The 20,876-nt window shown below is 44.1% G+C and overlaps 1 protein-coding gene across 5 annotated transcripts in view; it reads left to right on the forward strand.

Moving 5' to 3' along the window:
* The window catches only part of Slc10a7 (solute carrier family 10 member 7), a 278,502-nt gene that overhangs the window by 215,880 nt on the left and 41,746 nt on the right, over nucleotides 1-20,876 (forward strand). Inside the window, exons 7-9 of one of the 5 annotated variants that reach the window (XM_045130907.1) lie at nucleotides 2,868-2,951; nucleotides 13,614-13,779; nucleotides 14,721-14,772. In XM_045130907.1, coding sequence (XP_044986842.1) covers nucleotides 2,868-2,951; nucleotides 13,614-13,779; nucleotides 14,721-14,772 — 302 coding nt within the window. Of the gene's footprint in view, nucleotides 1-2,867; nucleotides 2,952-13,613; nucleotides 13,780-14,720; nucleotides 14,773-20,876 lie in introns of those variants that run through there. The other 4 variants (XM_045130908.1, XM_045130909.1, XR_006632909.1 and 1 more) reach the window with 4 other exon arrangements.

Genomic DNA, 20,876 nt, shown 5'->3' on the forward strand with positions numbered 1-20,876 from the left:
TGTTTTATTTTTCAGTGAATAAAGTTGAGGGCAGGAGAGATGAGTAATGGTTAAGGCACTTGCCTATGAAGCCCAAGGGCCCTGATACCTATGTAAACCAGATGCACAAGGTGGAACATGCATCTGGACTTCATTTGCAGAGGCCCTGATATGCCCATTCTCTCTCCTTACCCCCCCCCTCCTCCCTCCACCCTTCTCCTCCACCCTTACCCCTCTCCTCCACCCCTCTCCTCCACCACTCCTCTCCACCCCCTCCACCCCTCCCCTTCCCTCCACCCCTCTCCTTCCTCCCTTTCTCCCCCTCCCTCTCTCCCTCCTTCCCTCCCCTCTCTCCCCTCCCTCTCTCCCTCCCCTCCCTCCCCTCCTCTTTCCCTCCCTCCCTCCTTCCCTCCCTCCCCTCCCTCCCTCCCTCTCTCCCTTCCCCTCCCTCCCTCCCTCTCTCCCTTCCCCTCCCTCCCCCTCCCCCTCTCCTTCCCTCTCCCCCTCTCCCTCTCTTTTCCCCTCCCTCTCCCTCTCTCCCACTCCCTTTCTTCCTTTCTTTCTCCCTCCCTCTCCTCCTCCTCTCTCTCTGTCTATATCTCTCTGCTTGTAAATGATTAAATAAAATATATTTAAATAAATAAAGTTGAAGTAGAAAGGAGAACTAGGGATGTATGAGATCAGTCATGAGATTCCAGGTAGGAATTGTCACCTTTTTCATGACAGTTATAAATCTGACTCTTGCAACATCAAACTTGCAGATTTTATTCTTTGAAGTTTGTTTTTGTATTTATCCAGTGCCTCAATTTCACATAAAATCTTTTTGTTCTTTTTCCTTTTTTCGCCTATTATCCCAGGAAGAAATTTAGAGTTAATATTTGTGGGAAAAAAAATTATATTATTTCGGTTCTTTGAGGTAGGGTTTCACTCTAGCCCAGTGAATTCCAGGCTGACCTGACCTGGAATTCACTCTGTAGCCCCAGGGTGGCCTCAAACTCATGGCAATCCTCCTACCTCTCCCAAGAGCTGGGATTAAAGTTGTGTGCCACTACGCCCGATGGAAAAAAATTACTTTAAAAATAAAAATAATTTATTAAGTACTTTGTACTTAAAAACATAGTATGAGATATGGTGTAGGGTTGGAAAGATGGGTTAGCAGTTAAGGCACCTGCCTGCAAAGCCTAAGGACCCAAGTTTGATTCCCTACTATGCATGTAAGCCAGATACACAAGGTGGCACATGTGTCTGGAGTTCATTTGCAGTGGCTGGAGGCCCCTCGTGTGCCCATTCTATTCTCTCCCTCTCCCTACCTTCTCTCTTTGTCTCTCTGCCTCTTTCACACAAATAAATAATAAATAAAAGCTTTCGGTAATCCATTCCTATGAAATTCAGAATTCAGAGCTGGACATGATGGCTCACATCTATTACCCCAGCACTCAGGAGGCTGAGGCAGAAAACTTTCAGTGCAAGGCCACTGAAATTATATGCAAGACGCTATCCCCACACCCACACAAAAAATTCAGAAATCAGCAAAAATGTCATTTCATTCTAAGCTGTTAACTTCATTTTTTCTAAATGTGATTTGATTTCACATTCAGTCATTGCCTCTTCACTATTCATTCACAAAATTATTTTCCAAAACACACTTTTAAGTTTACACAGGTATATATGTGATTTGAGATCCTACATGTAGGAGAGGGAGGGAACATATGCTCCAAGGGGAGATAACTCTTGACGGCTTGCAAGAATCTAGTTGCAAAGTAGACTCAAAAACAAGATGAGGAGCTGGAGAGATGGCTTAACAGTTAAGGTGTTTGCCTACAAAGACAAAGGACCCAGGTTCGATTCCCCAGGACCCATATTAGCCAGATGCACAAGAGGTGCACATATCTGGAGTTCTTAAAAAAGAGATGAAACCAGGTGTGGTGGCACACAAATTTATTCCCAAACTCAGGAGGCAGAGGTAGGAGGATCACTGTGAGTTCAAGGTCACCCTGAGACTACAGAGTAAATTCCCCGCCAGCCTGGACTAGAACAAGACCTGACCTTGAAAAACCAAAGAGAGAGGGGGAGTGGAGAGAGATGAATGGATCAAGGCTATTCTTTATCCAGGAGACTTTGAAAGTAAGAAGGAGGTTTGTGTAAACATGAGGAAGATCCCAAGAAAGCCTAGGGATTCTTGACAGTTGAGGCAGCTCTAAGTAGCCCTGTACACACAGACACTCAGGCGGCGCGGAGTAGAGTTGCCATAAAGCTGAGATTGCAACCGTTAGCAAAGAGAGAGTCAAAAAGCAAGGGAGAGGAAAAACAAGAGCTATGGGCCTTATTAGAGCATAAAATTTAAGATAGATATTGAGATTTTTAAGTTGAAAATAGATTGTTTTAGGATTTCCCATTTGCTAGATTTTGTGTAAGAATCAATTGTAAGGAATTGGAGATTCATTCCCTTTGGTTTGAAGGAAAATTACAAAAAAAAATTCTAAAAAAAAAAAAAAAGATTATCCTGATAAAAGAATGAGACAGTTTTGCTTATTTTAGGAATCTGAAAATAAATGAAATAAAAATGACACCAGTTTTGTAGGTATGAACTATAATGCTATATGTAATGTAGACCCAAATGATTTTACTATTCAAAATGTATTCATACAAGCTATTTAAAAGGGTTATACTGTTATTTTTTTCCCCAATTTCAGCCTGCCAATAAAATTATTTGTTGAATAACTGAATAATCTAGTTTGTGTTAAATTTAGAAAGTTGGAGGTAACTTTACTTATACTTTGTTGGTTGCTGCCAAGTTTTTGGTGCATATGAGAAAGTTATGGCAATGAAATTCATTTATTGCCTTAATTGATTCAAAGTAAGTCTAACCCTCTGCTCTGGTTTTACAGCTCGGCTCATCCTCTTCCGTGCCTTTCTCGTCTATTTTTTCTCAGCTTTTTGTCACTGTCGTGGCTCCTCTCATCATTGGACAGGTAAGGACTGCACATCCAGCCACACTTTCCTCTAGAGATCCACTCGTAGGTTCTCATGTAAGGTCAGGGTAATGGAGAGAAAGGACATTCACAGGAAGAGACAGGCAAATGAGGAGAAAGATAAGACAAACCATGAGCTTGCATCAGCCACAAAATTCTCATCTTTTGATTTTTAATTACTACTAATCTGCTCTTCAGTTATTTTATTTATAGGAACCCCTGAACAGAATCAGAAAATTGGCTCTTTTTTGGTTTTTTTCAAGGTAGGGTCTCACTCTCTCCAAGGCTGACCTGGGACTCACTCTGTTGTCCCAGGTTGGCCTCAAACTCACAGCAACCCTCCCATCTCTGCCTTCCGAGTGAGAGTTCTGTTTCTATCGGAGATAAGCTTTGTCTTAGAGCCCCATAACCAAATCTACCTGGCCTCATCTTTACCTTTTAAGCTGTGGACAGTGTTCATGTAAATCCATAGTTATTTTCTTGCTTCTGAAAACAATTCCACTTAATAAGTTGGAGCATATAATTCTTAGTGGACCTTGGATACATCCACATTCATAATAAATACTTGGCTTAAGACCCATGGACTAAATACCCATGCCTAAAATATTCAACTTTTTGGCTTTTTTAAGGTAGGGTCTCACTTTTAGCTCAGGCTGATCTGGAATTCACTATGTATCTCAGGTGGCCTTGAACTCATGGTGATCCTACCTCTGTCTCCCAAGTGCTGGGGTTAAAGGCATGCGTCACCATGCCCGGCTAATAATTCAACTTTTAAATGCATAGGGTATTATCATTTACAGAAAGAATATTTTCCCAGAGGGAATAATGTGTTGTTAGATTGTTCAGCCCCTGTGTCCCCAGTAGGAAAATATTTAGTAAATTATAAAATCATAAAGGCAGTCAAGGGCCAGGGAGCTGGCTCGCTGGGTAAGAGCACTCGCTGTGCACACAAGAGGACCTGAACTCAGTCCCCTGCACTTCCAGAATGAACTAAGCATGGGCACGGTGCCCAGAACTGCATGGGGAGCAGAGACAGAAAGGTCAATGAGGCATCCTGCACAACCAGTCTAATGGGAAAATACAGAGCTTCAGATTCCGTGAGAGACCTTGTCTCAAAGAAATACAGCAGAAAGGAGACAGACTAGGGTGTGTACACATAGGGTACAATCATCTGCCCACTCACATGTATACACCGCGCCTGCGTGCACACAATATTTTTTAAGGGCTGGAGAGATGGCTTAGCGGTTAAGCGCTTGCCTGTGAAGCCTAAGGACCTCGGTTTGAGGCTCGATTCCCCAGGACCCACGTTAGCCAGATGCACAAGGGGGCGCACGCGTCTGGAGTTCGTTTGCAGTGGCTGGAGGCCCTGGCGCGCCCATTCTCTCTTTATCTGCCTCTTTCTCTCTCTGTCTGCCGTTCTCAAATAAGTAAATAAAAATAAACAACAAAAATTTACAACAACATATTTTTTAAGAAACAAAGTCAAAGCCGGGCGTGGTGGCGCACGCCTTTAATCCCAGCACTCGGGAGGCAGAGGTAGGAGGATCGCTGTGAGTTCGAAGCCACCCTGAGACTCCATAGTGAATTCCAGGTCAGTCTGGGCCAGAGTGAGACCCTACCTCGAAAAACCAAACCAAACCAAACAAAACAAAACAAACAAACAAAAAAAAGAAAGTCAATTTTAAACAAAAGGTTGAACTTGGCAAGGTACTAAAGCAGTTTGGAGTCTATGCAGTGAGGAAGCCTGCGCGCTTGCATCCGCCTGATCCTCTGTGGTGGTCTGTCTAGTTTTAGGAATGCAGTGAATCTCCACCCACCCCCAGGCTTGCCTCCTCCCTTTTCTTCCATCCAGGAAGTCACCAAATACGACTGTTCCTGCCCCAGAAGACTTCACCATCTGAAACCTGCATCCCCATTCACCCTGCCTGAAAGGGTGACAGACGCTCGCCATCTCTTCTCTAAATCATCATGCCTCTTGGGCCCATTTCTCTGTCTCCAGTTCCCTCCAGCTCCAATGCATGCCTTTTTAAAAAATTTTTTAAAATAGTTTTATTTTTATTTATTTATTTGAGAGGAGAGAGAGAGAGAATGGGTGCACCAGGGCCTCCATCCACTGCAGACAAACTCCAGATGCGTGCGCCCCCTTGTGCCTCTGGCTTACGTGGGTCCTGGAGAATTGAACTGAGAGGTCCTTTGGCTTTGCAGGCAAGTGCCTTAACCACTAAGTCAACTTTCCAAACTCCATGTATGTCTTTTCTGCCTCCAGGCTAGTCCTGTTTTCAGTTTGAAAGCCCTGTACAGTTTGGTCTCAGTCTGCATCTACATTGTCGCCTCCATCCCTCCCCTTTGTTCAGGCTCCTCTTGCCATGTTGTGGACTCCTCATTCCCTCCCTGTGCCTTTGACGTATGGTTCCCATCTTTCCTGCTGGAAAACTCCAGCTCCCCTCTGATGAACCATCATCCTGCCTCAACCTCCCTGGCCTCATCTCCGTTCCATTTCTCTTGTGGTACTTAGATCATAATATTTTTAGGAAAAACGGTCATCTATCTGTGACCCTCCAAGAAGCAGAGGCTGCATCTCAAATTTCCTCCCCCTTCTTTACAGTGGACCTTCAGTACATGGTGATGTATCGCAGGCTCAGCAGTAGAGTGTGAGCTTTACACCAACACTGACTGGGGTTTGCCTAGTGGCTAGAGCAGCTGTGATCAAGCATGAGGACTTGAGAGCAAATCCCCAGAACCCGTGTAAAATGCCAGCCATGATGGCATGTAACTAGTTTACAGGAGAGCAGCAAGTCAAGAAGCCTATGCGGACTCCTTACCCGGGGCTGGAGAGATGGCTCAGTGGTTCAGGGCCTTTGATCGCACAACAAGATGGCCTAGGTTAGATTCCCCAGCACCCACATAAAACCAGACTCCATACTTTTTTTTTTTAATACATACAATATTTTCAGTACAAAGTTGATGAATCCATAGATATAGAGTCCATCAGTGCTGAGGGCCAACTACATGGAAGTTTGTTAGGATGACAGTTTATGGGAACAGAAAGTATTCCAAATTATATGTGAAAGGAGAGCCATGTTTTCAGCACCTTCTTTTGGCTCTGCTCTTGGGATGGATTTTGCCATTTCTGACTCACAGAGACATTAACAAAAGGAAGAGGGGGCTGGAGAGAGGCTTAGTCTCACTCTAGCCCAGGCTGACCTAGAATTCACTATGTAGTTTCATGCTGGCCTTGAACTCACAGCAATCCTCCTACCTCTGCCTCCCCAGTGCTGGGATTAAAGGTGTGCACCACCACGCCTGGCTTCTTGCAAGCTGAATTTTAATAAAACACCTGAGCCTATGGGACCAGACGTTCAAACTGCCACACCTCCCTACCTCAGCCACTCACTCCTGTGATCACCCCCTTTCAGAGTTGTCCCACCCCGAATAGACTGTGTCATGTACAATGATGCCTCTCTACCAAGAAGTGTGTTCACCTCATAGGCATCACGGACTTGGATAGTTACCACTAAGATTGTTTGGCAGGCGAAAATACAGCATATTAAAGGGAAGGATTCCTTTTCATAATGTACTCAGTACTGCTGTGGGACCAGCCACAGGCCTGTTCAGCATTGATGCTTCTCTCGGGTAGCTCGTTTCTCAGACACCACCTGCTTCCTGCACAAGCTCTCACGCTCTGCTTGGTGTCTTCAACCTCGAGACCCTCCGTCCTAGCTTAGAGTCCATCCAGGGTCCAGTGTTATGGTCATTACTAAGTCCTCACTCCCCGGGCCTTTTCTCCCTGTATCATGTCTGCTCAGGAAGACCCATTGGGGGTGCAGCCACGTCTTCCTCCTCCATCTGTGCGACTGAGCTGCTTAGATTCCGCTGTGGCCCATCAGTGTCCCCCTCGTTCTCTGGAAACGTCACCTCTACACTGTCACCTCACTGCCTCCAGTTCACTGCACAGAGATCAGTCTCCCCGAACCCTGCTCCTAAGACCCATCCGGTTTCAGTTTGCAGCCTCGAATTCAAAATGTCCAGTAGAACGTCCCCCAAGTCCCACTCCCGTTGAAGGTTTATCTACCCTTCAGAAGGATGATCTCATCCTGCCCTCGATTTTCCAGCCCCTTTTACTCCCCAACACTCCCTCCACTCACGTCTGTTCTTCCAACATGCCACCCCTTTTCTTTCTCTGAAGCCGTTACCCCCTCATCATTGCTTGGAGTGGAACACTTTGTGACCTTTCGCCTTCCGAGAAAGATCCTTCCTCAGCCCTTCAATCCAGTGGCTACCCCGTGGCCACCAGTCACGACATGCCATCTAGTGTTAAGCTTGTTTAGTATGTCTCATTACCTGCCTCTTATTTGTTTTTCACAATCTCCCCAACTAGCGTGGAGGCTCCATGGGGATAGGAGCCTGTGTGTCTGATTTACCTCTGTACGGATCTCTCATCCATTGACTCACCTGAACTGTGGGCTGTGGTCTTTGGGGACCCTTAGGCACCCAAACAGAGGAACCGTGTCAAGCCACATAGGGTAGCTTCTCCAACTAATGAAGGATGCCAAGTTATGAAAGTAAGCATTCCTGTAAACTGTTATATGTGTCTTTTACTATTAGATTTGTGTCACTGTCTGTTAAAGAAATAAGGGAGCAGGGTATGGTGGCACGTAATCCCAGCACTCAGGAGGCACAAGGGGGAGGATTGATATGAGTTGAGAGCAAGCCTGGAACTAGAGTGAGTTTCAGGTCAGCCTGGGCTAGAATGAGACCTTACCTTGAAAAAAGAACGGAAAGGAAGGAAAAGGAAAAAAGGAGAGAGAACTGCAGGAAGAAGAAAAAGAAGTATGCATTGAATGACATTTCCAGAACCTTTCAGTAATAATAAGGCTTTATTGAAGTTTAACTTTCGATTGTATTTCTGAGAGTGAATTTTATTTCTGTTTCTGAGAGTGAATATCATTTCTCTGTGTTTTCCAAACACCGACTTCCTATGGCTTGGAGGCGCTGTAGACTGACTTCAGTTGGTCTTCAACACTGCCCAGCTGCTCACACAACTTCTAGGTCTTTCTTTTCCTATCTGTGGAACATGGAGTTTATACTGTGACTCTGTGAGATCAGAGTCATCTTTCCGAGTTCTTGACTGCAGGAAAACATACACGACTGTGGTGCTTCCGTCTTTCTGACAATCCCTCCAGCATCTCTGCATGTGTGTAACAAGCACTGACTCTGTGTGTTCTGTTTAAGAATGATTTCTGAATAAATATTATCAAACTGAGCTTCTACCACCTTTGTTTATCTTCTCTCACCCTGGCTAATTTTCAAAGCAGCCTACCTTTTCCTCCTGTGCATTAATAATAAAAAGCATGTCTATACATTACCATTCATGCATTCTCTGGTCCTTCCATTAGTGATTAGTTTCATAGTGTGAAATTGGCCTTTCATGTTAAATAGGGTTCTACCAAAGCTGGTCAAATCTTGGCTCATGAGATTATATTAGGTACGAGCTGTTTTCACTGTTTCATTGCTTTCTATGAGTTATGTTTAGAGAAAAGTGGCTGTTACATTGTACAAAGGGCTATACTGATAAATAATGAAAGAAACATCACTTACTGGAACCTGGAAATGAGAACAGAGATCGTTTACCATGTATAGATTCTTTTTCTAAAGCGTTTCCTATTTATTTCGTTAATTACTTAATAGTCCTCACTATAAGTGTGATCACATCTGTTTTACCGGGGAGGCACAGGCAAGTTAAAGAGTTTGCCCAAGGTGTCAAAAGTGAGGAGTGGAGCCAGGGTTCAAGGTCACACACAACCTGGCCCCAGTCTGTACCTGACCTGATGTCTCAGTTCCCTCAGGAAGTGGAGGCCATGGGCTGCTCCCCCACAGGGCTAAGCTCTTACATTTTATGTAAGCAGTTTGGGCTGCTTTCATCAGAAAGATAACAGGGACACTGTCTTAAAAGCATAACACGAAGTAATAGGGGGAAAGAATTTTCCAAACGGGAAGTAGATAATGGATATTTATTATTCCCGTTATCATCATACTTTTTACAAGTTGCGTTCACCCTAAACAATATTTAGTTAAAAAGCACTCTTTAGACGTGTTATAAAAATTGGAAGTGGAGGCTGGGGAGATGGCGCAGTGGTTAAGAGAGTCTGCTGTCTAAGCACAAAGACCTAAGTTCAACCCCCAGCACCCACATAAAAAGCTGTGGTCATGCACGTTTTGAACCCCAGTCCTGAGACGGGTACAAACAGGAGAATCTCTGGGGCCTTCTGGTCAGCCAGTCTACTGGAAAAAAGCAGATTTCATCTCAAGGAAACAAAATAGAAGAAGAATAGAGAATTCCCCACACTTCACTCTGGCCTCCATATATATGGGTCATGCACATATGCATACAGTATACACATTGTACACGTGTATACACACACACATACACACACACTGGGTTTGACTTCATCTCTGTTATAATACCCTTATAGCAGAATATTAATACAGAGATGAACCACATTGTCAAAATGTGTGGATTCAGGGCTGGAGAGATGACTTAGCAGTTAAGCGCTTGCCTGTGAAGCCTAAGGACCCCGGTTCGAGGCTCAGTTCCCCAGGACCCACATTAGCCAGATGCACAAGGGTGTGCACGCGTCTGGAGTTCGTTTGCAGTGGCTGGAGGCCCTGGCACACCTGTATTCATTCTCTCTCTCTGTCAAATAAAAAATCATAAAGAGAATAAAAAGAAAAAGAGAAGAAGTAACTTCACAAAAAATTAAGAAACTAAAATGATGAATATTATACTTCACAGTGATCTGCATCGACAGTCTTCACTGTCATTTTTACAGGTTTCCAACTTGGAAGTCATGTTGTAGTTGGTATGAAACTCAGCTCATTGGAAACGCAGTCAAGTTTAAGTTTCCCTTTAACCTCCTGCCACTTAATTTAAGAGAAAGAAAGTCAGAATATTGAAGATGAGACAATAAAATGAAAGGCTTCCTGTGGGAGGTTTTTGTTGTTGTTTTTCCTTCTCCACAGGGAAAAGCAAACAAGTTAATGAGAGTTTGTCACTTAATTTTTAATGCCTAGGTTTCTCTGAGTTGCAAGGACAAACTGGTTCGCTGGAGCTCCTCTTCCCTCCTCATCTTGATTTGTCCTTGTTCCCAAGAGAGCAGGCGACGAGATCAGGATGTGCTGACCTCTCTGGCTCTCTGGTTCCCTATAAGGTTATGAACATGCAGTAAGGGAAATATGGAAAAGCTAAAATGACATGAATTTTAAAAAGGAGAATGATTATGTCAGAAGTGTGGCCATTCAAACTGAAAGATGGTATTATCTGGAACTTTGAGCCAGGCCACATCTTTGAGGCTTGTCAGCATTACTTTCACTCAGCTCTGTTTAGGAAACATTTTAGCACTTTTCTAGCTACACAATGCAAAAGCAGCTGCTTTATGGACTTAATTTTAGAGCAAGATGGAAAGGCTCCGTGGAGCCTGTGTAGATAAGAAATGTTCCACTCAGGAGACACAGCCAGATATCACAACGAGACTAGAAATATTGAAAAGCAGTCTGCTTGCCTCCAGAACTGGGGATTCCCTTGTGGGCTCTTCCACTTCCCAACTTTTCCATTGCTTTCTTCATCGAGGCTAAGCACCTAGCGTCAAGCCATGGATGTGTCAAGGCGAGGAGGAGCCTGGACTCAGGAGCCCTTGTTCCTTGCCATATCCTACTCTCCTGGGACTGAGGACTTTGTAAAGCAGGAAAAGACAGTCAGGAACCAAGTCAGATCACTGCTCATGAAGGTGACTGGTGTGGAGATGTTTGTCTTGGCTTTAAGATGACTTTGGCATTCAAGTCAAAGAAGGGCCATGGTGGGGAGAGACGAAGAAATAGTTTAGGAATTGGGATCGTATATTCAATAGTCTGTTGCCAAGTGAGCTCTTACATGTTTTTAACAATTGCATTTTAAAATAAGACTAAGTGGGGGCTGGAGTGTTGGCTTAGTGGTTAAGGCACTTGCCTGCAAAGCCAAAGGACCCAGCTTCGATTCCTCAGGACCCACGTGAACCAGATGCACAAGGTGGTGCATGCGTCTGGAGTTTGTTTACAGTGGCTGGAGGCTCTGGCACACCCACCTTCTCTCTGTGTGTGTCTCTTTCTGCCTCTCTCCCTCCCTCCCTCTTTCTCTTTCATAAATAACTAAAAAATAAAATGTTAAATTTTTTAAAAATAAGGCAAAGTGAAACCACAGATGTCAGTAACTCCATGTCCTCATTTATGTCACTTCCTAAAGGGACTGAGATATATTGCAATTTGGAACACTACCAGCTGCCTGCTGTCGAACAATAGATTATAAAATGACCTCAAGGGCTGGAGAGATGGCTTAGCAGTTAAGCGCTTGCCTGTGAAGCCTAAGGACCCCGGTTCGAGGCTCAGTTCCCCAGGTCCCACGTTAGCCAGATGCACAAGGGGGCGCGCGCGTCTGGAGTTCGTTTGCAGAGGCTGGAAGCCCTGGTGCACCCATTCTCTCTCTCTCCCTCTATCTGTCTTTCTCTCTGTGTCTGTCGCTCTCAAATAAATAAATAAATAAATTTTTAAAAAATGACCTCGAAATGACATCCTTTGATAACTTTCTCATAACTACACATGGCGTCATGTCTGAACATGGGTCCACCTGTACCACCCATAATACTTCAAGCCTCCTTATACAGAATTTATGTTCTGATATGTCCACCCACTATGTAACAGAACTGCTCCATTTCTGTATGCTTGCTGCCTTTTTTAACTGGAAGGAAGAAGCCAACAGACAATTTACTATAGTTTGAGATATCTGCTTTTCCTACACTAATATTATTGACCCAGCTACTACTTTAACATATTAATGAAATGTTTTTAATCCTTGGGCTGGGGAGATGGCTCAGTGCCTAAAGGTGCTTGTTTGCAAAACCTGCCCACTCCAGTTCCATTTTCCAGGACCCACATAAAGCCAACTGCAAAGTGGCCTATGTGTCGAGTTCATTTGCAGTGGCAAGAAGCCCCTGCACCCATTCATTCTCTCTCTCTTCCCCTTCCTCCCCCTCTCTCTTTCTCCCTCCATTCTTTTCTCCTTTCTAAATAAAAATTTTAAACAATGTATAACAACTGTTCATCAGTATAAACACTCTTTCCTCTGCATTCCATCCGCACCTAACCTGAGAGGTTTGATTCCTGTGTCCTGTACTCACTGACGGGTTTTCTGCCAAGGCTCTCTTCGTTTCTTCACTGAGTTCTTGAGATAGATGAAGTGGGTCCAGCAGCCCTACAGAGATTCTACTGAGAATGGTCCCCCTAGCCCACCCTTTACCCTCAGAGAGAGAGAGACAGCCTCCACTGGCTGACTGAAGCCATAGACAGACTTTTTTCCTCTATATGCATACCTATGAGACAAAGTTTAATTTACAAATTAGGTACAGTGAAGCATTAACCACAGCAATAGCAAAACACAATGGCAATAACAAACTCTAGTGAAATTTAATTATCAATGTATGAATTATTTAGCTCTTGAATTTCCATTTAACATCTTCAGAGTGAAGTTGACCACAGACACCTGAAGATGCAGAAAATGAAACTCTGGTTAGATGGAGACAGCTATAGTTTACTTGGTTTTTAATATCTATAAAGATAGACTCCGTCGTGGCTAAAGCTTTTTTGGTGACAGGCTGCTGACAGAACCCTGTCAGCCTTATCAGGGAAAGTTCCCTGACCTCAGTACTGCTAATGGATCCCTAGTAACTCAGCCTGTTGTGAAGTCTCATGTTCAATTACTTAAGATATGAGTGAAGCAAACTTCAACACGTCTCCACTGTTGGGCTTTACCACTCCTTCAAAAGTGAGGCAAGGGCTGGGCAGGGCTCACTTCTAAGTCCAGACAAAGTTATCACTAGTATCCACTGTCCTGATTTTAAACATCGGATTTGATGTGAAATAAGAGGGTTGCTGTATAACTTCACATTCTAACCAATTCTTTTGTAGGAAAGTTAGGGCAGGTTTATTCATATTTAAGTGTTCATTTTGAGATTCCAAAGGCATGCAAATGGCATTTGTCTTTGGATTCACAAAAACTCTAGATATTCAGAGTGTGAATTATTTAAACTCCCACAACACATGCACTTTTGCTTTTCAAGCATGAGTTATAATTTAATTAAAAACTTCTGGTGCATTGCTAGTGCTTTAAATATTAATATGTTCCATGGATCACTTTCGATTATCTACTGTCTTGAAATTCTTGAAGATGTCAGATTTTTAAGATTCCCAAAGTTGCACTTGGAATTGTCTGCTGAGGCAAGGGAGACTGTGATAATTACACGCATCCATTAGGATCAGCAGAGGAGATAAACTTTGGGGAGGCTTAATGGGCATGTCTCAGTGACAGCTAGCTAAGAGCATTTGTCATGATTAAGGATGGATTTGAAGGCGGCTGAAAATCTCCTCTCATTATGGGCACCCAGTGGAAGTTGCACCACAAATGTTGAATTCCCCAGCCGCAGAGTGGCGTGGCAGGGAAGCTTTGAAATCCACTGTGGCCATCATCCAAATTATTCTCTTCCCTTTATGTCTTCCTTCTGTCACAATCACTTTGTGACGCCCAAGTCAGCTCCCTTCGGCTCAGAAAAGAGGCAACCTGTTGATCTCTCGTTTCAGATCATCCGGAGGCACATCAAGGATTGGCTGGAAAGAAAGAAACCGCCTTTCGGAGCCATCAGCAGCAGTGTGCTCCTCATGATCATCTACACCACGTTCTGCGACACGTTCTCCAACCCTCACATCGACCTGGATAAGTTCAGCCTCGTGCTCGTACTGGTCATAAGTAAGTCGGAAGACAGGCTGCCCACCAGCCTTCTCAATCGTGCTGGGAAGCACCACCTTTGCTCTTTCAACTCACATCCCATGTCAATCCGACATAAGATAAATACTTAGCTTATATTGTACTTGTTCAGAGTGGCCTTGTCATCTCTTTAGACAGATGTTAGATACGCACTCAGGATCTTAGCCTGCATGAGATTTCCTGCCTCATGCACCATTTTCTGATCTACAATAGTTGGTATTAGATGTTAGGTGCCCTGGAATATGTCAGATTCAAATATTGCATTGAGTACTTTGTCACCAACTTAAGTTTAAACTTACCTTATACTTTACTGTGATTTGAAATAGAATAAATAATACACAGTGCTATTATTTTGTGTGCACAATAATTTGGTGACCTTGCTTAAAACGTCAATATTCACATCATAGTTTCTAATAAAGTTTACACAATGAAATGTCACATCCCTTTTAAGGAGAAACAGACTGTAAGTTTCAATACCTTCTTCTGAGGCTTAAAAATAATCTTTTGTTCATTTGTCCTATAATTCTAAAGGTGACTTGTGTTGGTATTATAATAACAAATGAATATGAAAAGTTTTATTACAAAGTATATTTGTAATAAATATACAAAGTGTATTTGTGCTATTATACTCATAGTATAGCCTGGTTGTTTTTAAATTAAACAGATTTAAATAACCAGCCATCTAAGTCAAAGAAGCTTCTAGATTTTCCTCAAGTACTAGATGTCATAGGCTTTATCTGGGGTTATCATCCTTTTACTTTGATTCTATTAAGACTGCAGTGCACATGGGCTTTACGTCTCTGTCTTTTCGATTTAATTTTGCATGATCTTTAGATAAAACCCAGCCTACCAGCAAATGTGTTACAGAACCCTGAAACAGTGCTAATTTAGGTTTAATCTATTGTTGTTTTTTTCCCCTCCAGTAGTTTCTATTCAGCTGAGTTTCATGCTTTTAACCTTCGTCTTTTCAACAAGGTAAGTGATGTGGCATCTCGTTAGTCTTGTAAGAGGAATTATGCTCTGAATGTGGCCACCATGCCTGTGTGCCGACCTACTTTTCCTAAGTCACTGATACTCCCTGCACCTGCCTGCCACCTCAGCCTGGACCTTGTGTCATCTCTCTCACGTGTTGAGAGAACCCCTCCATCCTCCTGGCTTGAGCAGACCATGAACCCTTGTCTCATCCGTCTAATATGTTGAGAGAACCCCTTCATTCCCCTGGTTTGAGCAGACCACAAACCTTGTCGTATCTCTCTCACATGTTTAGATACCTCCCCTCCGTTCCCCTGGCTTGAGGAGACCACTCCTTGGTAATGTCACAATTTGAAACCTTGCACCCCAGGGCTTATCCCAAGTCCCAGCCCTGTCATCTTCTCGCCACGTAGATCTCTTCTCCAATTGTCTTAGCCAGACCTTGGACTCCAGATACTCAAGGTGGAATTTGTCTTTTTCCTGAAACTTCCTCTCTTACTTCTTTACGTGCTTGCGGTGGGCCCACCATCCTCCGACTTAGCCTTCACATCAGTACTTTCTAAGTCCTGCCTGTCCCGTGTTTATTCCGCTGCCAAGGCCACACCCCTAAATCTGGCACCTGACGCCTCCTTTCTTGAGTCTCCCGCAGAGCATATTGTATTCACTCCTGCATCCCTATGCTCAGCTTTCCTTGTGCATTTCCTACGGCTTCCAGTGACCACTGTCTTGTTCAGATGCCACCGGCGCTTAACCAGGGTCTGCAAAGGTCAGCTCATGTTGTAAGTGCAAAGCCCTCCCGTCTGCTTAGTAATCAGCAAAGACCATGAGCATTCACACTGCCTAAGGTTGAGGTTGAGGTACAATCTCTGCTGTTCATAGAGAACCTCACTCTTTCCCATTTCCCAACAATGACTTCAAACTTATAATCCTCCTGCCTCTGCCTGCCAAGTGCTGAGATGGCAGGTATGTGCCACCTGTCTTTCCTAGTCTGTCTTTCTTTTGTTTGTTTTTCTTTTTTTAATTTTTTTGTGCATTTTTATTTATTTAAGAGTGACAGAGAGAGAAAGAGAAAGAGGCAGAGAGAGAGAGAGAGAATGGGCGCACCAGGGCCTCCAGCCACTGCAAACGAACTCCAGATGCGTGCGCCCCCTTGTGCATTTGGCTAACATGGGTCCTGGGGAATTGAGCCTCGAACTGGGGTCCTTAGGCTTCACAGGCAAGCGCTTAACCACTAAGCCATCTCTCCAGCCCTGTTTGTCTTTCAAGGTAGGGTCTCACTCGAACCCAGGCTGACCTGGACTTCACTATATAGTCTCAAAGTGGCCTCAAACTCATGGTGATCCTCCTACCTCTGCCTCCTAAATGCTGGGATTAAAGGCGTGCGCCACCACGCCTGGCCTCCTGTTCTTAAAGGTTCACCTTAAATTTTTATTTATTTATTTTATGTTAGAGAGAGCATTGGCGTGCCAGGGCCTCAGCTACTGCATTCAAACTCCAGACACTTGTGCCACCTAGTGTGCCTGGACAATCTTGCACTTGCCTCACCTTTGTGCGTCTGGCTAACGTGAGATCTGGAGAGTCAAACATGGGTCCTTAGGCTTCACAGGCAAGCGCCTTAACTGCTCAGTCAACTCTCCAGCCCAAGGTTCACCTTTAAATACCACATCTTCCCCCAGTGTAATCCATTCCATAGATGTCACTTGAGCTTTGGAATGAGACAGATGCCACCATGAATACCATCAGTGAGGGACAATTCCAAAATCTTCATGAGTTTAGTGATAAATATGTCTTCTCCAAGGGGTACAGTTAACCATCATGAAGAAAGTAAAGCAGACCCAGTTTCCCAGAAGAGATGCAGCTTGGCATGAGTCATAAAGAATGAGTAGATTGTTCAGCCACCACAGATGTAGAGACAGAGCTCTTGTGAGGGAAAAAGCAACAATATACACATCAGTGCATACATGCACGTGAGCACACACGTACACACACATGTGATAGTGGACCCTCCACAGGAGAAAACATTGGAAATCACCCTGATGCTGGGAAAGTAGCATTCTTGCTTGGACTACAGGTGACAGCAGTGAGCTCCCACCATGGGAGGGTGTCCTAGTCAGCTCTATGCTGGGGGGATGAACCTCAAAACCAGACACAGTCTATGGGACCGATGGGATTTATTTTAGGCAAACAGATGGAGGGGAAGTTCCATAATGGCAGTAGCAGCCGGCCCCCTTTACCAAATCCACATGGAGAGAAAAACCACCACCAACTCTACAAGCAAGCACACTCTGGGATCCCCCTGCAGAGCTCTTCCACACCTTAGGCTGGAATTGAGATCTGTCCCCAGTGACATGCTCCCCACCCCTACCCTGTAGCAGGAGTCTGCCTATTAGGGGCAGAAGCTGTAAATTTCTTTTTTTTGTTGTTTTTGTTTTTGTTTTTGTTTTGTGGTTTTTCAAGGTAGGGTCTCACTCCAGCTCAGCCTGACCTGGAATTCACTATGCACTCTCAGGGTAGCCTTGAACTCATGGTGATCCTTCCAACTCTGCCTGTTGAGTGTTGGGATTAAAGGCGTGCACCACCACGCCCAGTTAGACTTCATTTTAATAACACCTGGATCTATTAGGGGACATAGATTTAAACTACCATAAAGGGGCTAGGTCCTTATGAGGCTAGACACGGTGACAGGGCCCAGGATGGTGGTTTCTGTCCTCGCACTGGGCCCTTGGCTCTTAAACAGCACTTGGTATAATACTAGGCTAGCTCTACACAGTCAATAAAAGTGTTTCAATTGGTGTAATTTAAAACATTTTCCTAAGTTTGAAGTTGTGATTTATGAAACAAGAAAGCCTGAACTTACTTAATTGGGTAGACCAAGGGCAGCATAGCTCTTTTAAAGTCCTTTTTGGTAGTGGCTGACTATGTCACCTATGAAGAGACTTTTGCCTTCCAGTGGCCATCTGAGCCACTCTCCCTGTCAGACTGTGTAGAACGCAGCTACCCTGCTAATGGCTGAAAAGCCTCTTTGAAAACATAGAGCACCAGCGTGGGAGCTGGATTAAAATTTATGATTTTCTGCATGCAGTACACTCATCTTTCATTAAGACCTTGGTCTTGAGAACCTAATTTTCTTCATTATTCTGCCTTCCCTGGATTTCTGTCATGGCTCAAACTTTTCCTTGACCTGCTCACTGATGTGTACCTTCTTTGACAAACTTTACAATGAACAGCTGTAAATACCCTCCCTGGTCATGGCCATGCTTTGCAGTCCAGTTCGCATTGCTGATAGAAATCACCAAACCAAGAGCAGCTTGTGGAAAAAGGTTTATTTTGGCTTACAGGCTCGAAAGGAAGCTCCACGATGGCAGGAAAAACGATGGCATGAGCAGAGGGTGGACATCACCCCCTGGCCAACATCAGGTGGACAATAGCAACAGGAGAGTGTGCCCAACACTGGCATGGGGAAACTGGCTATAACACCCGTAAGCCCACCCCCAACAATATACTGCCTCCAGAAAGTGTTAATTCTCAAATCTCCATCAGCTGGGAACCTCGCATTCAGAACACCTAAGTTTATGGGGGACACCTGAATCAAACCACCACACCATGCTACTCTGAAACTGTTAAAAACTATGCATTTGAGGCTGAAGAGATGGCTTAGCATTTAAGGCGCTTGCCTGCAAAGCCAAAGGATCTAGGTTTGATTCCCCCGGACCCAGGTAAGCCAGATGCACAAGGTGGCACATGCGTTCAGAATTTGCAGCAGCTGGATGCCCTGGGTGTACCAATTCATATTCTCTCTCTCTCTCTCTCAAATAAATAAATATTTTTTTAAAAAACTGGGCATTTTGCAAAGGGACAAAGTTTAGAAGATGGCTTTTATGCTGTTTACTTAATGAGGGATTTCCTAGCTACTTAGGATTTGACTAGGAGCTAAAAGATGCGTGTACCATGCCAGGCACTGACCTGGGCATTGGGCACATGGCATTTCATGCCAGTCTGACAGAGGCATGTTGTTTTGTACGTCCACTGCTATGTTGCAGTGAGGACTCATGTTTAGGGGAAATTGAGTGGCTTGCCTAAAATCAGATTTTAATAGCTGAATCACTTACTCCGTGTCCCCCTAGCATACCTAGCTTCAAAATCCATTTCCATGTCACATTTGCAAAAGTATTTGCCCATTTTCCACTGCTCTAAGCATTCAGTTACTTTTAAAATTCATAATTCTTGCATTACTTGGATAATTTGTAAAGAACATCTAACTGAATTAAAGGGCACACATACAAAACAAACAGGCTGGACGTGGTGGCGCACACCTTTAATCCCAGCACTCGGGAGGCAGAGGTAGGAGGATCGCTGTGAGTTCGAGGCCACCCTGAGACTCCATAGTGAATTCCGGGTCTCCCTGACCTAAAGTGAGACCCTAGCTCAAAACACACACACACACACAGGTAGAAAAAAAAATGAAAAAATAGCCTGAGATACCAAATTTGCACAACGTTAGTTCCAACTGTCTTCCTTCTCTTGGACTTTGTTTTCTTTTCCTATATTTGGTTATTTTCTGCTTGAAACTGATGAATGGCATATATTGTCTTTTTCCCCTCCTTTCCCAGCTCAATAAATCCTGAATCATCTGGGTTTGAAAAGACAACCATCTCAGTGTTGAAATCAGTCTGCTGTGTGTGTATGTGCATACGTACATATGTACGTACTGCCTGCTGCACACGGGGGGAAAGAGCATTTGCCATAAAGCTAAGAGAGACCCAGCCTGGAAAATTCAGCGTTCCTGCTGCCCCTCTGCTTCCCTGGGTAGCGTTTCTTAAGAAGTTCCTGACTGGCACATTCCCCCACCAATGAGCATTTACAGGTGACTCAGGGGCAGTAGTCTAAGCTCTCATTTATATGTCTGGAGAACAGTGCAAAACCCTAACAATGGAATGAAAAAGGACTTGGCTTTCAGCCCTGTTTAACTTTGTAACTTTTCTGGTTTTCTTATGGTAAAAAATATATATATATATAGAAACTGTATAGTGTGTATATATGTGTGTGTGTGTGTGTGTGTGTGTGTGTGTGTGTGTGTATGTTTATATATATGTGTATGTATATATGTGTGTGTGTGTGCATACATATATATGTATATGTATGCACACACACACACACACACACACACACATACATACTGGAGAGAGAGATAAAGAGGCAGCTAGAATGGGAATGCTAGGACCTCTAGCCACTGAAAACGAACTCTAGACACATGTGCCACCATGTGTATCTGACCTACATAGATACTAGGGAATTGAACCTGGGTACTTAGGCTTCATAGGCAAGTGCCTTAACTGCTAAGCCATCTTCAGCCCCCCAGGATGTATTTTGTAGGAAGATGTAGAGAATTAAATGGTAAGCAAACAAAGCTCTCGGTGTTTATACCTAGCATAGACCAAGTGCTCAACCAGTAGGAGCTACTGTAGAATATTTATTACATCAACGTAGCTCACATTATATCAAAACAAATGATGGGTGAGAGGCAGCTAGCTGTTAGGACTCAGTGGTACATTACACTTTACTCTTCTCTGTCACAGCAGTGACCTGAACTGCAACTTTGGGAAAGTCACAGTTTTAAAGAATGCTGAAGAAGCTTGGAAAAAGAAAACAGTGCTTAGGAATCTTTTTTTTTAAAAAAATACCTTTATTTATTTTCAAGCCAAGAGAGATAGAAAAGAGACAGAACAGGCCCACCAGGGCCTGCAGCTACCACGAATGGACCCCAGATGCATGCTCCACTTTGCACATCTGGCTTTACATGGCTGCAGGAGAATTGAACTCAGGTTGTTAGGCTCTGCAGGCAAGCACCTTCATTGCTAAACCATCTCTCCACCCCTGGGAATCTTTTTCAAACATAAGAGCATCAATAGGGCTGGGGAGATGGCTTAGTGGTTAAGCACTTGCCTGTAAAGCCTAAGGACCCCAGTTCGAGGCTCTATTCCCCAGGACTCACGTTAGCCTGATGCACAGGGGGCACACGCATCTGCATTTCGTTTGCAGTGGCTGGAGCCCCTGGCATGCCCATTCTCTCTCTGTGTCTGCCTCTTTCTCTCTGTGTTGCTCTCAAA

This window comes from Jaculus jaculus, chromosome 12 (assembly GCF_020740685.1).
Source record: "Jaculus jaculus isolate mJacJac1 chromosome 12, mJacJac1.mat.Y.cur, whole genome shotgun sequence".
Classification (NCBI taxonomy): domain Eukaryota; kingdom Metazoa; phylum Chordata; class Mammalia; order Rodentia; family Dipodidae; genus Jaculus; species Jaculus jaculus.